General features: G+C 39.7%; 1 protein-coding gene across 2 annotated transcripts in view; it reads right to left on the reverse strand.

Annotated features, from left to right (window-relative positions):
- Nucleotides 1-17639, reverse strand: part of dph6 (diphthamine biosynthesis 6) — a 63773-nt gene that overhangs the window by 9179 nt on the left and 36955 nt on the right. For both annotated transcript variants that reach the window (XM_046855437.1, XM_046855438.1), the window contains exon 13: nt 2501-2746. In XM_046855437.1, the coding sequence (XP_046711393.1) occupies nt 2501-2746 (246 nt within the window). The remainder of the gene's footprint in view (nt 1-2500; nt 2747-17639) is intronic.

Genomic DNA, 17639 nt, shown 5'->3' on the forward strand with positions numbered 1-17639 from the left:
TGTTGGGACCAAAATTCATGACCTTCTGGTCAGTCCAATGTCTTAATCAATGACCTACAACTTCCCCACGTTCTGTTGACATTACATATTATTTTACATATATATATATATATATATATATATATATATATTCAACTAAATTCTTACCCCTGGTAATCCTTACAGGCAGATATTCAGGAAAAGGTTAGAAAAAAAAAACAATAATTTCCCTGTATATTAAAAATAGAATTCTAGAAATAACAACACTGATGGGTTTTCCTGAACCGTCCCAAATCCTGAACCCTTAGGTTCACACTGATCCTCCATGATAACTTCACTGCTGGCAATGGAACAAACACTTTACCCACTGTATCTCATGTGAAAACCACTGCAATCTGTCACACGATTTTGGCATTAATGATCATTTCTGTCCCGTGAGAATTGAATAGAGAATGGCTAAACAGTAGACAGGTGGCTGATTGAACACCTCGGATTGCTCACTTGATGTCCCCCTAAACTCAAACCTCTCATACTGTCACTCCTCCATTACAGTGAGTGACCTGATGGGACGTGCCTCTTTTCCCCTCAGCACTCAGGCCTGTCATCATTTCAAACTTGTGCGTGGAGGTCAGCGTGGAGGCCAAGACCGGGGCTAAACGTGGTGACAGTGCATCCTTTATTTAAAGCTCTCTTTTCCTTCTCCCTCAGCGCCACTGATTACTGGAGGAGGAGCAGCCGAGATGCGAGCCTGCAGCCTTTATTAGCCGTGTGGAGGTGGGGATCGCAGAGGGAGCAGGGAGAGGTGGGGGGAAGATAAGCTGCTCTGAGGTTTCAGCAACGCTCCAAAAAAGGGACTGGGGATTAAGCAGGCTCTGAGGAAGACATCTGTCTTGGAGCCAGGCTCTGTATTATCAAAGACGTCAGCGTTTCCCACAGCATCAACTTTTCATGAGTGCTCGTTCTGGTAAATATGTGCAACTTCTGCCTCCTCCTTCAGCAGGGTGGCACAGAGGGATGGCGAATTCCATCAGACAGATGTAGGCATCTCTTTTTCTTTCCACAATAGAGTGCATGTGGGGTTAAACTATTCTGATTTAAAATAGGGTTTGGGGGTTTATTAGGTACACCTATGTCACCATTTAAATATCCCCAGCAAATGATGCTGTACCACATTATATTCAGCAAACTGAATATGTTTCACCAGTCAAAAAAACAAAAAACTGGCCAGAGGTGGACCTGTGGTGGCTCCACATATAATAGAAGTTACAGTCAATAATTACTAACAAAATGTGTCTAATCAACTGAAAAGTGAGTGTATTTTTCGCCTTCTCTTGTAAATAAACTAAACATTTTGTTATATTGAACGACTTAATTCAGTGCAGCTAATTGGTTAATGCTAAATAGCTTGTATTGATTCTTGTGCATTAAGTCACAAGGTTCCCTGTTAAATGTCTCACCAAACACAATGTGCACTAATACTTTTCAACTATGTGTTTTCTAAATACACTAACATTCAAATGTATTTAGAGATCATTTCCTGACCCACTGGACAAGATCAACTAGACCACTAGGCATAATGAATAAATTTGTTAATGTGTCCATTGTGATTCTCTTAACTAACATTATCTTCTGCATTTAAACCATCACATTCAGCATTTTTATGACATGAATACTTCTAGCATCATAAGTTCAAACATGCATTATATATGTTTAAAATACAGTGGCTTTGACTAAGCAAAACATTAAGTTAAAAATATGGACAAAAATATTGAGACACCTGACTTTTCCAGCCATATGTGGTTCTTCCTCAAACTGTTACCAAAAAGCTGGAGGCTCACATTTGTGTAATATGTCTTTGCATTCAACTTTGCATTCAATTTTACTTTTACTTTACACAAACCTGTTCCAACATGGCAATGTCCCTGTGCACAAAGCAAACTTAATTAACATATGGTTTGTATGGGTTCAAGATCTTGGAAGATCTTGCGCGGCCTGCTAAAGAGCTCTGGTCTGAAACCTACTTAACAACTTTTAATTGGAACGCTGACTGCACCCCTCACCCTCGTCCTAATATCGGTACCTGGCTTTACTAATGCGCCCTTGCGGCTTAATGAGCAAAAATCTCCACAAGCACCCTCAAAAATTTTAGAAACATCTTCCCAGAAGAGTGGAGGTTATCCTAACAGCAAATTTAATGGGGATCAAATGTGTCAGAACTCAAATCTTATACTCAGGTGTCCACAAACTTTAATCCATATATTGTATACAACGTTCCTAAGTCTGAAGTTTGCTGAACTAAGGTGTAAATACTGGAACTTGTTTTTAGCCTCATTTCTCAAAACTCCCAAAACCACAAGCATATTAATGAAGATGTTGGTTCATATTGGTGTAGATCATCACATGACTAGTCAAAACAATTAAAAGAACAAGCTGGAAAGGCTGCATTAGTTAAACAAATCGATAAAAACGAATAGAGAAAGCAGTTAACAGTACTCCATATAGCATGGCTGATGATGCTCACCTGCTCTTGGCTGCCCTGTATCTTATCATGCCACACCTTTCTGACAGCTGGTATGTGTGTAAGGTCGGTGACGTAGCAGTGTGCTTGCAGTGTGTGTCCCAGTGTGAGACTGGCACTCATGGCACGCAGCACTTTCTCCACATGGCTGTAACACAGCTGGGCCTGTGAGCTTGGACCACCCCTCAGCAGCTGCATGGTGCAGGGAAGCAATGCAATCTGACCTGCACAGAAGATGGCTTCCTCCACCTATGACAAACACCGTCAGAATCAGTCAGTCTTTATGTAGGCATGCAGAATGTCTATTTAAATATGACATATCAACAACATCATAAAAGAAGCCATTAGCTAACGTAACACAAAAGAGGCCTGTGGTTTGCTGTGAAGGTGCAATTTGACAGAATACGAGCACCAATAATCATGTTTAATGTACGTTCTACAACGTTGTATATTCTTGTGCTGAATGATGATACGATTTACAATTCCGTATTATATCCCAGCGCTAAAGAATTCACTCTGATTGGTCAGAAACATCAATTCATGGTCTAGAACATCAGGTTCTGACTTTAATATTACTTGCAAGTGTTATATTAAGGTGTTCAATCTTCATACTAATTACACTGTTAAATTTTAATAACTAATCTGAATCAGTACTTCACCAGAAAATAAATTTTAAAAAAGCATGGTGTTCCTCACTACTTCGAAGCGAATATATAAGTTGTTAGATGATAACCAGTCTCAAGGTTCTTGTGAGGGCTCGAGTGGAGTAAGGGATCTCTCACTGTGTGTCTACAACAATAGAAAACTCTTAATACGTATGATGTGCAGGAGTCACTGAATTTCAAAAATGATTGAAATATAGTTCGCCAAGATTTTCCTCCTACATTTTTTATGTTTAAATACATATAAAAGCAATTTTTTTCAACTTTTCACTTATGTAGAAATGTCAAAGAAGTCTTTGTCTTTTACTGGAATAATATATAAGCACAAGAATTGTGTACTTTGTATATCATTGCTATTATCTTTTTAATAGTAACAAATCGCATGTGAACGTTTATGGTTAATCAACTGAAACACAAAAAAAGTATTATAATTGGGGAGATGATACATTTTTTAGTTCTTTTTATTTATATTTTTTGGAAAATATAGTCAATTCTTTCACAACGTTTAAAGGTAAATCTCTGCGCTTTCAGACACGGGGAAGTCTTGAGAATAAAGGACATTGCAGATTCTTGGTAACGTGAGAAGCTGCCTTTTGTCTGTTTTCCTTAAAGGAACAGAAATAAATGGCTGGTGAGAGAAGTGTGATTGTTTATAGCTGCTAACAGGAACTTAGAAACTTGTGATTGACATCATAAAAACCTGCAATTGCATGTACATTCTTAGTAAATTACTGCAGGGTTTGAGGAATTAAACACCTCAGATTGTGCTGTCATTTAATAATTATCAACAAAAAAGAATCACTGCTCCTTTCGCTAATCCCCCAATAACAGCATATCTCGTGTTTATTATCCCTTACATACATAATTGACAATGATGCTGACTTGACTGTAAATGCTATTATTCTAGTGTTTGCCATTATTCTATTATTTTTTATTATTCTTAAACCAATGCTATTGGTTTAAGCCTGGTGACAGACTCTCTCTTTTCTGAAGGTTATATATGATTGGTACACAAACATGTTAATCAGTATCGCTGGAGACTGGTAGTCTGAATAATCAGTTACTCTCTAACCACATCAGAACCTTTTAAAACTTTTGCACACACATATATATATATATATATATATATATATATATATATATATATATATATATATATACACACACATATATATATATATATATATATATATATATATATATATATATATATATATATATATATATATATATATATATATATATACACATATACACACACACAACACAAAAAAAATTACAAAAAAGTGTGTTGGAAAAGCACAACATCAATTACCACGTCACACTTCCGAATACTACGTTAACACCAATAATTCTCGTTTCACACAATCAAAACATCTGCCTATCTGTGTGTACACTTGATAAATGCAATTAGGAGCATGATAATTAGCTGAGAAGCCGAGAGAAACTTCGACGAAAGAAGTTCCTTGGATCGGTAATCCGGGCTGTAAAAATCTATGTAATCAATGCTATCAGGTATGCAAGAGCAGTGAAGAGGTCAGGTCCTGAGAGAGGTAGAAGAGGAACAAAATGAAACTCAGGCCTGAGCATAATGGTCAGGGTAAATAGCTGTAGGTGACACGGTGTTAATTGGAGCTCGGGGAAAGTATTTATCAGATGTGAGAGTACGTGGAGGATGGTGACCTCTGAGGATCACAGACGACTAAATCAATTGATGCATCTCGTGAAATCGAGGAATTTAGCCCGATTAGCATATGTGCATGCATGGGCATCGCATTTCCGCACTACTCTAGATTGCTAGGGTAAATCCAGGGACCAGTATTAGTAAAGGCTTAGATACCCTAATATACCACTGGTTCTGGATACGATGCAATAAATTATCAACTAAATATTCCTCTGCTAGTGAAAAGACTAAGAAAAAAAGAACTATATAAATTTAACAGGCATGACATGGTATGCAACATAACCTTTCAGCTGTCTGTTGAACAATTCTACTGTTAACAAGTGTGTGCGTGTAATAAAATCAAAGGTGGAAATCTAATTTGAAAACAACAGATCAACAAAAAAGTGCTACGCCAGAGGGGAGGAACAGTCACATCAGTTTCCATAGAGTGAAATGGGTTTCCCAAGATTCCTAGCTCCTGGGTTCACCTGTCAACTTTGATGAATCTTCAGCATCTGCCTCTGCTGCTCCAAATTACCAAAGCAGTGCTGGAGATAGGGAGACAGGGTGATGGTGGTGGTGGAGGTAGAGGTGGAGGAGTGGATGCAGCTCTATTTACGAGCGGCAGGATCAATCATCGGATCATTTACCTGCGAGCATTATTTGAAAAAGCGCGAGAGCAGTAGATCTACGCCGGCGTAACCTAGCCGCGTGTCAAGGAGGCATCAACAACAAATTGTCATTGGCATTCCATTTATGAGCCATCAAGCGGAATCAGATGGCACTGAGTGCTGGATCAGGTTGGACGTGCGGTGAGGAACTCTCGGCAGAACCGGCGGTTCAAAAGAATTTTCTTTCTTTTTCGTTATTATTAAAAAATTACTTATTTGTGGATTTGAATATCAAAAGGAGGCTAGAGACGCAACTTCTCGAATGATCAAAAAATAAATAAATAAATAAATAAAAATCCCATAGGTTTGCAGGCAGGTGTGTAACGATCAATTATTAAGGGCCTAGCTCAGGTTACTCCAGGCTGAGCGGGTGGGGCACGGCTTTTTTCGAGCAAACCTGCAAGTGATAGAGAGCGAGAGAACAAGCGGGAATACTATTTACATAAAATTAACAGTTCAAAAGAATGAGTTCACACACCAATCAAACTTGTTAATTGACTGCCAATGGTGTGTCGCTGGATATACAACACAACTACATTATTCATCTTCCCCCGTTGACAAGAAAGACAGTCCAATTTGCATTGGCGTCCAAAACCTGATCAGCAGTCACAACGGCCCATGCATTTTTAATAGAGCACGGGGAGGCTATTAATATTCATAGGGGTCAAACAATTGCATATTTCATTTAACTTTCTATAACCACCGGTGGTTTTCAAAACGATCAACTTCTGAGGCTTTTGGACCACATGGTGCTGAAAGAATGGGCAGGATTTAAGTAGTAGAAGCTCTAAGCACTAAAGTAATCAGGCTGTATTTACAAGTATAATCCCCCCCTCCCGTTCGAAAGTTTGTGCACTTAACTAATGGTTTCCGTATTTGTGTTACTGACACTATTATCCAAAATCATAGTTGCAAATGCATCACGCAAGTCAGTGAAGCGAAAGCAATATTTTACTTCTGCGCTTCAGAGTAATTCCCCATCCTGGTGCACGCTGGCCTCTTTAGCATTAATCAAATGGGTGGTTTGGCTTCATGCTTTATCGACCTTTACTCCTTGGCTTGAACACCATCACTTCTCATAATGCCAATGACATGTCAAAAGGTCAGGCAGCCCCAAGGTCTCTGTTGGGATGCAGGCAGTAACACGTATGTAAATGTCTCTCTCGAAGGCTGCACCCAGGCCTCGCATGACATCTCTCGGCACTCCGACACACCCAGAGCATTTTAATTGTTGGCCCCTGAAATCTCGGCGGCACAACAACTTTACATATTTGTGTTTGCCGCATGTGAAAAGGCAGCGGAGGTGACCTTAAAGATTTTGCTGAGCGTGTTATTTTTGGCAGACAACAGGACCTGGACCATACTGGCTAAAGTGACCTGCTATTGATGATCAGTCAACTTACTCTCGCAGGCCAAGGGCACGGCGAGGAAAAAACACATCACCGCACTGTAAGATATGCTAATGGTTTCATTTTGCCACTGAAACCTCATGCATAATTAAACCCAAGCAACAGGGACATAAAACTGTGTGCACAACGACTGACCACTCCAAACCACGTGATACTGCAGAGCACGGTGTGTAATCGAAATGTAACCAAATATGAATACATTAATCGGATTGAACGGATATTGTTTTGTAAACTGATACAAATACAGATACAAATTGAAGGTACAGTATTTGTTTGTTTGGATGAATTGTAAGAAAGCTTGGCACATATGGTCGCAGGACATTTGGTAAAGACTGGCGGTGTGCATCCTGTGAAACACAACAAAGAAGCTGCAGGAGCTGGAGGGTTTTACTTTCCTGTATGAAGATCACTGTAGAAAAAGAGGCTGCATTATTTAACTGGCATTTATCTGCATTCATTAGTAAACTTAGGAACTGGCTCCTGATGCTGAAATGTATATTTGTAATATTTAATTGAAGTAAATTGAATTAACAGAACCCTTAGTAACTGCCTGGTCATGTGGTTTTGCAGGTACAAACTAAAAATAACCGAATGGGATTAAAAATCACATGCACATCTTTAATAATCAATTATGAACTCGAGTGATGTAGCTTAGCCCGAGGAACTGTCTGAGCCACAACTCGGACATCATGCGGACAGTGCTAGAATTTCAACCTCTAGGGTTTTTCAGTGTATCCCGGGGCAGAGTGATAGGGTTCAAATTGAATTACTGAAAACCTTCCACATTTAGTCACGCCCATATTGGGTTTTAACATGGATACAGAGAAGTGTTAAACACATACAGATACAGCATCACTGGCTGTGTTACACTGTTTATGTGATTTACAGGAGCATTTACATGGCAAGTCCAAGAAGTTAAAATGCACGAGTAGATCAGAAGGCTGAAATGATCTCCAAATCGCATTGGACAGTGAAATACTCATGTCAAAGTTGACTCTCTCCATATATATTTGCTTGTATGTGAAGATTAAACCAGTACACAGTATTAATAGAAATATGGGATTAAATAATTATGTTTCCAATGATGTCAAAGCAATGTTTTGCACCGGAAGGCAGTTCAGCTCTCTGACTTCATGCCGAATAGACTTTGTCTCCTACAGTACTCCTTCAGCGTTAGTGCCTTCAAACCGAATCATGCTTAAAGACGGGAGATGATCAGTGATGGGCTCGTGGTGAGTTCCGCCCTTAGGAAATTTGCATCATCTGACACCGCATTTTAAACACATCCAAAACAGCAGAGGTTCAGAGCTTTTCTTTTTTGAACCTTTTTTTGAATCTCAAAACAACTCAACCTTCCTTTAAAAATCTTCTCGTATTGTTCTGTTGTGTTATTCCGTAGCCTGGGCTCTCCAGCAAGCATAACCCGTATATGCTCAACTGTCACACAATATCAGCGTTAAACGATGACATAAATAACAGCGAAATGCACAATGAGTGGTCGCCATGAGGAACACCGATCAGCGTTTTCTGCTTTTTGTTTAGCAGGGTGAAAAATCTACAAATGTGGCACACTGATAAAAAAATACACTGAAGATATTTAGGAAGGAGATGTATGTAAGTGTATGAGTGCTGATGATTGTAGATGATCTGGTTGACTAAGAAAGTCGTGATGGTTCTGACCTCTTTTCTGTGCTCAGTGCATGAAGCTGTAAATACCCAGCTTTCCCGGCTGTCTGACCCGAACATACCCACTTCCAGAGATGCCAGCTTGGATAAGTAACACTGTCATGTCGCTTTTTGTCAAGTTTATGCTGATTGCTCTCCTCTATCTATGGGCTGTTTGGAGTATGAGTAAGGTCAGATGAGGAAGATAAAGCTTATTTGACACGTTTTACACAAGAGGGATTTCTCACTGTAGCCATCAGCATTTTATTCTGTTAGGTAAAAAGATTTTTTTCCAGTTTAGAAATATTAATATCTTCATGCCATATTGACTACACTAAAAACAAGAAAGGATTGGTCAAGAAAATAAAATGGATAACAAGAAAATCTCTGAGGAAGTGTCTGAGTGAGAACGAGGGCACGTTTCCTTTCGGTGTTAGGGCAAAAAGCTGGCATCAAACCGTCTCAACCTCTGCATAGGGTTATTTTTTTTGACAAATTGGTTGTGAGTCTTTTACGACTGATGCACAGAACGCAAAAATCATTTCTGCCAAGATTCCTCTATGACCTGCCCGTGGGACATGACACGCTCCTCAATGCCCCGCTCTATCAAACCTGATCTTTCCAGGACAATGCAAATGATGACAAATTCCATCATCCTGCATTATGCGCTTTGCTGCTAATCTCCCTAATTCAAGAGCGAGGGCAGGGTTCTGCACTTTCAGCTGAGGGGCATGTTGTCTGGCTGAATGATGCTGAAGCAGCAGCGTTTATCCCCCTGTTCAGACACAAACTCGCTGGCTCGTCTCCAGTTCAATTATTAAAAGAAACAAACGGTTGGTGTAATAATCGAATCCTCAAGTCAGTGCGAAATAATTAAGATGGTCGTCGCTCTCTAGTCTCTAGCTCCCGTGTGTGAAGGGAACTCCAAAAGACAGAACCGACTCCAAAGTGCTGCTGCAGGCTTTTTTGTAATTTTTTTTTTACATTCGCACAAAGACAGGGATTTAAATATCTACAACATGAGTAATGTCAATGTGTTCTACTGGCCTGACCAGTGGACATTCTCCGCACCATGAGGAAATCCTTAAGTACACTCAAGGTTAATCAGAACACACTGCTCACAGCATGGGGACAACCTGCACAATATTATGAACAAACTCAATAATGGACAGCAGGAAATCAGGACCAAAAAAAAGAGAAATGCCCCCCTTTCACACAGCTTGCAGTTCAGCATCCTTTCAAAAGATGGCAGTATGGCTGCATGAAAGAGAGGCAGCGATAGATGCCACATACCCCGATCACTTCAACCTTTTTTTTGCCTTCATAGGAACATTACAGCACGAATTGGTATTTATTCAAAATAAAAGTAATCTGGTCACTGAGGTGATGATCTAATTGCTATTGGTTTCATATTAGCAGTGAATGCTGACTTTTGCGATCAGCAACTTTCTTGTGTTCAATCATTCTGAATGGGATTACGGCTTTATTTAAAATTCATGGGCATGCATAAAGTTGTGTCTGTCTTGTGCACTGATTAAAAAACAACAACAACAAAAACGCCTTACAAATAAATACAGGCATAAGGTTTGTATTATTACAGTTACGCAACAATTAAAATGAGTTTTCTTGTTTTTTCATTATTACAGGTAATGACACATTAATTATTATTCTATTACATATGGCTGAATATATATGACTCCATAAAGTTAGGTTTATCCACCAGAATGTCAACAGTGATGTTCCCATCGCCAGGAACTTATATGAATAATAAATCTCCGTAAAATTTCACATTGCGCAGCTTAAAACGGGACATTGTCTATTACTCATCCACAACACTTTTATATCTGTAGAACTGGCTGAAATGACAATGGATAATGAAAAATGAATGGACGAGGTTCAAAGTTACAACTCGAACGGAGCCCTCGATGAGAAATTAATGACAACACGAGTGGCCAAAAGTAAATGGAACATAAATGTTAATATCATTGAGCCATCAGTTTTAGCTACTGCCATTAAAAACTAACATCTCCTTAATAAATTAAGACAAAACTGCAATGCTCGGCCACTGTTGCATGAAGACCCAATGATCATGTTTCACTGAAAGGCACTTACTGTCAGCCGCCACATAAAGGAATGGCGAGATTACAGCGTTTAAGGGAGCAGAGAAAATGGCCTAAAAATAGATCGAGAAGATAAAAGAGTCAAACGGCAACAGTACAAGACAAATCCCACTAATTCCAAAAGCGCCACAGAGGCCAATCACCTGTGTTTTGACCGTTCGCTGGGGTAAACTTACAAGTCTCAGCATATTTGTCCAACACTGAACTCGAGCTTTTTTCCGTCTTTGTGTTTATGTATCTCTTAGCTATATGTTCTGTCAGATTTGGCTTCTCATCATTGAACACAAATAGTACAGTGCAGGGAAAAAGTCATTTTTTTGTACTGAAAAAAATCTTTTTTATAGTAAAAGGATTATCAAATATGTGCCCTTTTAAATAGTGATCAGAAAGAACAGTGCTTTCTGCTTTTTGCATGATAAAATCCATCCATCCATCCATCCATCCATCCATCCATCCATTCACCCATCCATCCACCCATCCACCCATCCATCCACCCATCCATCCCACTTGAATGTGAATATTCTCTGGCTAAAACATGCCTTCGAAATTGCACTTGTCTCCTGAAACCCTGCATATGAAAATTTGTCACTGGCCTGTGATGGGTGGAACCTGTTTTGCAATGGCACTGCCATGCATCTCGCTTTAGATGTGTGTTACCGCCGTGTGACAGTCCTCTGAGACCTGTCAACCGAGCGGAAGTGTAAACACATTCATCCACATTAAAGCCTCCATTACTGCCACGGAATTTTAAATGCACAAATCAATCTGTCTGTGTGTATTCTGAGCCGAGGCTTTTTACTGATGAAAACAGTATTTAGAGTAGTGCAGCGCTGAGGAGGAGCCGAGAAGGCGAAAGCATGAGAGAGAGAGAGCACACCTGAAAGGGAAAAGTCCTCTCCGTCAGGTTCAGGGGTGGCTGACGGTCACTGTCCTGACATACTCTGATGTGTATGTGTGTGGACATGAACCAAGATAGTCAAGCACCCATAATACATGAAGAGGTGCTTGGAGGCAATTAGGCAGGAGTTGTCAAGGCAGTTCCATTAATGAACGGTGTGTACGGTGGAATCTTCTCTGACAGGTCCGGTCCTTCCTGTGTCCATGCCTGCTACAAGCTAATACCAAGCCCTAGCGATGGTGTGTGTTGGAAGCTAATGCACAAAACACATCTTATGATTCCACACGATTGCTGCCAGTGAACTTAACCTTCAAGGGTGTCAGAAATCCCCCTCCCCTCATACCACAGTCCACTGCGTTGCTATACAACATGTTAGCATTCATGCAACATATTTACAACCTGCTTAAAGATATTGATTCCAATGTTCCTGTATATTCAGTGTATATATTTTCTATATCTACTTATTATCAACCCCAAAATCTAAATGCAGCTCTTCCATTCTGTGTTTAAAGCCACACCCAAAAAAAAAAAAACACATGACCAGACTAGAATGCCTGAAAGCGAGAGAAAAGCTTTCCGGATTGACAGGTAACATGATTGACACCTAAAGAGAGCACCTCAATGATTGATTGGATGTTGTTGGACCCGGGGCGTTGAACAGACTGAAGATTTATCTCTGAGCAGAAACTTTACCGAAGCTGTCGGGAATATAGGGAATAATGCAAACTGTGTTTGCGCTTCACTGATCTCATCTTTTAATCTGCTCACAATTAAAAAAAACAACAAAACAACAAAAAAAAAAGTACAATGTTTAATAGACAACAAAACATGTTGATAAAAGATTCGAACCCACAATCCTGGATGTACAAGGTGGATGTGCTAAAACAGAATAACTAAAGAATAGTATATAGACATTTACTGCATTTGGCAGACGCCCTTATCCTGGGTATCCACAAGTATCTCATACATACCACTGAGCAGATATGAAGTTAAGGGCCTTGCTCAGGGGCCCAAGAGGGGCAGTTAATGTGACTGGAATTTGAACTCACAACCTTCAGACACAAACCAACTGCATTAGATATAAATAAACTGATTAGGGATGAGAAAATATCTCTGTTTACAGAGAAGCTGGGCAAATCTGTGTTCAATCACATTGTGTAATAGCAAGGTGTTAACCTTTGAGACTGGAATTGCAGAGATCTTATCTGAAGTTTTGAGTAATCTTCAGTGAGAATACTCTACTTATACTCCATCAAACGTTCTTGATGCTCATCCACATGTTCTCCCGCAAGAGATTTGCCAAACAAAAAAACATCTGGAGCATCGCCATGTACAGAGTGTTCGAACGCAAAAGTTCTGTGTGTAGAGATTAATTAGGACATTTACCTTAATTTTTTAATGCAACTGCCTTACCAACTGAGCCAACACCTTCCCAGTGGACTTGCCTACTTATACTTCCAGATTAACAAAAAATTTAAATAAAATATCCATTTTTTCCCATTTTCATTTTAGAATTTACATTGAAAAATCAATTATCCCATTGTAAACAAACCCATCCATATTGTAGCATTAAACCCAGTGGACAGGAAGAAACAGTGGGACAATCAGATGTCCTTATTGGGCCAAGAGCAGCTTTAGTACTGTCTTAAAGCATATAAAACTCTTATCTAAACAGATCAGACCCTCAGTCTTGCTCAGGTGAGTCAGTGTGCACAAACCCAATGGTCAAGTTAATGGAGTCTGGACCGAGGCTCAGGGGGAGGAAGAGGCGATAAAGGGTGAATATTTCCATTCCTTAGGCTACTGTCTCCCTACATTCCACTCACTTCTTCATAAAGTGTCACACAGAATGTGTGAGGAACTCAGCTTTATTTTGAGGTGAAGGGTGACTAAGGAATATGAGCATGATGCTACTAGAAAATACTTTCCCCAAACAGGTGATGAGTAAGGGCACGTTTTCTGACTGACGACTTTCCTCGACTGTCAAAATACAGACCTCTCCCACTCAGTCTATACTAACAACGTGGAGAAGAGAGAATAGCTCCAGACTGCTGATGAAATACCTGAATGAAGGCGAGACAGGACTAGCTGTTGCTTTTTGTACACACTGTAGCAAATCTGTAAATAAAAATACTCACATATCCTCAACTCAACACCACCACAATTGTTTCCTCTCCTCCTCCTCCTCTCTTTTTTTTGCAGTAATGGTTTGCTCTTTTATCTAAGCTGATAGCATCCTTGCATTGTTTCGTCTTGATCGCCGAAAGTGCCGTCCTACTGTTCTAGCCTCCAGCAGTTCGTATTATTGGTGCATTATTTCACGCGTGCCTGCCTCTTTTATCAAGTGCTTCTGAAGTAATGTTAATAGACTAGAAAATTGAGACATTTATGAAGTATAGGCCGTGTTTATGAAAAAATCCATAAAATCTGACAGGGATGAGGTGAGATAAAAGCACTGTTTTAATAGATTATGTCTATGGGAGATCGTCAGGGGCTGATGAGCGCCTCCTTTGGGATTGCTCGCTTTTACAGGATTAATTTCGCTGTATTAAAAATGAAGGTAAATGTCCTAATTAATCTCTACACAGAGCACTTTTGCGTTCAAACCCTCTTGGTGAGACTGGATGTTTTGTTGTTTGGCAAATCTCTTGGAGCATGTGGACATTTGAAAAAGGACAAACTGGAGTATTCCCAATAAAGATTACCCAAACCTTCTGATAAGATCTCTGCATTACAAGTCTCATGGGTTTACACCTTGCTAATACACAGCGTGATTGTGCGCAGCTTTGCTCACCCATCTCTTTTAACAGAGATGCATTTCCTCATCCCTAATCAGTTTATTTATATCTTTCGTACATAGATTTTTTGAGTTGTTGTACTTTTCATGGCTGCTGGACTTGACCCCTGATCTTCCTAACAAGCAGGTCAGACAGCCCCACCTCATTGTTTTAATATGTTTAACCCCCATAAGGAGATTATTCAAATTGTATCACCGCAGAGGCCACTTCCTCCCTTTGACACTAATTGCGGACGTCAGATCCACCGTTCCCAACTGTGCAGCGGTCCACTTTGACACTTTCCAAAATCCAATGCAAATCCAATTGTTGGTCCACATGAGGTTTGTGTAGAATAAGCTGTCACTCCTAATGGAGAAGGAGAGAGCACATATTCCCCAAACAGGCACTAGTGCTGCTACGTCTCCTCCTAGCCTTTAAATTGGATTAGTAAATAGAATTTCAAGGGTCCAGTCCCTTGGTATGGCATTCATCATGATTTTCACTCGGGTACGTTTCACCAGCTGCACCTCCAGCACAAACCTGCTTTTTGTTTGTTCCTAAATTGAAAGGATGCTGAAGAAATTCGAAGTTCATAGATCGAGTTCATGATGGGGTTCTGGAGAACAAGAAGCAATAGAATTTAGAAGGTGTGCCTTGGTGGGCAATTTGGGACTCAAGCTGTTAACTAAGACTTTGGTTAATGAAGGGTCAATCCGAACCATCTGCCAACATACAAGCTTAATCGTGTGTTATGAGAGAAAATAGATTTTTTCCTTTTTCACAGAAAAATATGGGTAGTGCATTGTAAGCAAGCAGCCAAAGGCATGTGTTTATTCATATAATGCTCTATATATATATATATATATATATATATATATATATATATATATATATATATATATATATATATATATATATATATATATCAATATTTTGTGTGAGCACCACTGTTATATAAGCACTGCCTTCTGGTCATGGAATTTACCAGAGCTGCACAGGTTGTTGCTGGGATCCTCTTTCACTCCTCCATAATGACATCACAGAGCTGCTGAATGATCTTCACCTTCTGCTTGAGGATGTCCAGCAGGTGCTCAAAAGTGTTCAGGTCTGGAGATATACTTGGCCACTCCATCACTTTCACCTACAGCAAGGCAGTTTTTATCTTGGTGGTGTGTTTGGGATTGTTATTATGTTGGAAAACTGCACCCCCAGATCATGATGCTACCACCACCATGCTTGACTGTAGGCAAGACACAATTTATTTGGTTCTCCTCACCAGGTTGCCACACATACTGGACACCATCTGAGCCAAACAAGTTTATCTTAATCTCATCAGACCACAGGACATGGTTCCAATAAATCATGCTCTTGGACAGGTTGTCTTCAGTAAACTGTTTGCAGTCTTTTTTGTGAGCCAGCTTCAGAAGAGGCTTCTATCTGGGATGACAGCTATGCAAACCGTTGTAACTTGTTGCAGTGTGCGCAGCGTACAGTCTGAGCACTGACAAGCGGACCCTCAGCTTCTGCTTTATATATATATATATATATATATATATATACACACACACACACACACACACATCTTACTGAACACCTTTGGGAAGTTGAATTGGAACACTGAATGCACCCCAGGCCTCCTCATCCTACATCAGTACCTTACTTTACTAACACCATTGTGACTGAATGAGCTGAATCTCCAGAAGCGCACTACAAAATCTATATATTTAAAATCTATATATACAGTGCACATACATACACATTAAATCAAATGCTAGTAATTTTCTTATATATTACTAAACTTAGTCATTAATAAGTCAATTGTTTCATTATTGACTCTTCAACAAAACGTGTCAGCTCTAAAAAACAACCCAAAATTATAAACATTTACAACAAACTAGCTGGAAGAACTGACCTGAGTTACATCTTGAAGAGAAACAATTAAATTGTGTTATCAGAAAATCTAAAATTAACATTACAGTCAATGACCTGAAATGAGAACCTAACCAACACTATAACTGATAACAAAACACCATAAACAAACAGCAAAGAAATTCCTAATTTCTCTGCCATACTCTTGTCACCTAAATGATCGCAAAACATATTGAGAAAAAAGTTTGACGCAAATATCTATAGCATATGAATCTCTCTTTATTATGAAAGGCATACACTATTACATCTACGACAGTGCTCCAAGGAATGTTAATGCTAACTAAAAATGATCTCCACAACAGAGGGACAGTGCCATGGCCATTTATATTAAAGCCAATTAGTGCAAACTTTTAATATCCTCCTGAAATGTAAAATAACGCAATTAAAGAAAAAGTGTTTCTTTGCCCTACGAAATTTCTTAACATGACAGAACAATGGAGAAAATATGACATTTTTCTGAGAAATAATTGCGATGCTGAAAAGCACTCAAGCTAAGCTAAGCTATTCTCCTCGCCTTTAAATGGGATTTAACAATTAATCACTAATTATTTCTGGGCAGAGGAGGAGGGCTGCGAGTGCAATTCCCTCAGCGGCTCTGCAGCATAAAAGCTGTCTGTAAAAAAAAAAAAAAAATGGGGGGGTGGGCACACTTGCACCATCAGCACCAAAACACTCTTTCTCATTAAGACTGCGACGTGGGGGGCATCGCATCTGCATGGGCACAGCAAGGGGGTAATTGTATCAATATGGGAAACTGTCTACTGCATTAGGACATTGTTAATATAGTTTTCCAATTTAGCAAATGTAACACGGAGCATCGGATGTTACCCGCAACGGGGTGCAGAATGCACATTTACCCATGATTGAGCTGTTGAATCGCTCGATTATGCTAGCTGTCTGTGATTGCTGGCGAAATGAACAGATGAGAAGGATAAGACTTAAGAGTTTTACATTACAGCGCTCTGCCCCAGTGGTCAATGTGTGTATATGAGTTCGGTAAAGATTTACAGTAACAAAGCTCAAACCTCACTGATAACATCAGTGTCCTTCTTGTGTGGCTTTATTATGGGCCAACACTGACTGTGTCATTAGTGTGTGTGAGAAACCGGATCTGGTTGTGGGGGAGAAAGTGGCGCACATGTTCTCACTCATGGGAGAATGTTGAGGAAAGATGAAGGCTGCGGCAATGAGATGGACACTTGTGTTGTTGACAGTAACTTGACAAGTTTAATCCCGTTCCCCGAATGGGTAAACAGTAGTGCCAGCCATGCGTGCAACCACACTAACACTTCCTGCATCAGCCTTTTGGAGTTCCATTAACTGTTTGGTTTTGCAGCAGGGGCAAGGT

Source organism: Silurus meridionalis, chromosome 8, assembly GCF_014805685.1.
Source record: "Silurus meridionalis isolate SWU-2019-XX chromosome 8, ASM1480568v1, whole genome shotgun sequence".
In the NCBI taxonomy this organism is placed as follows: domain Eukaryota; kingdom Metazoa; phylum Chordata; class Actinopteri; order Siluriformes; family Siluridae; genus Silurus; species Silurus meridionalis.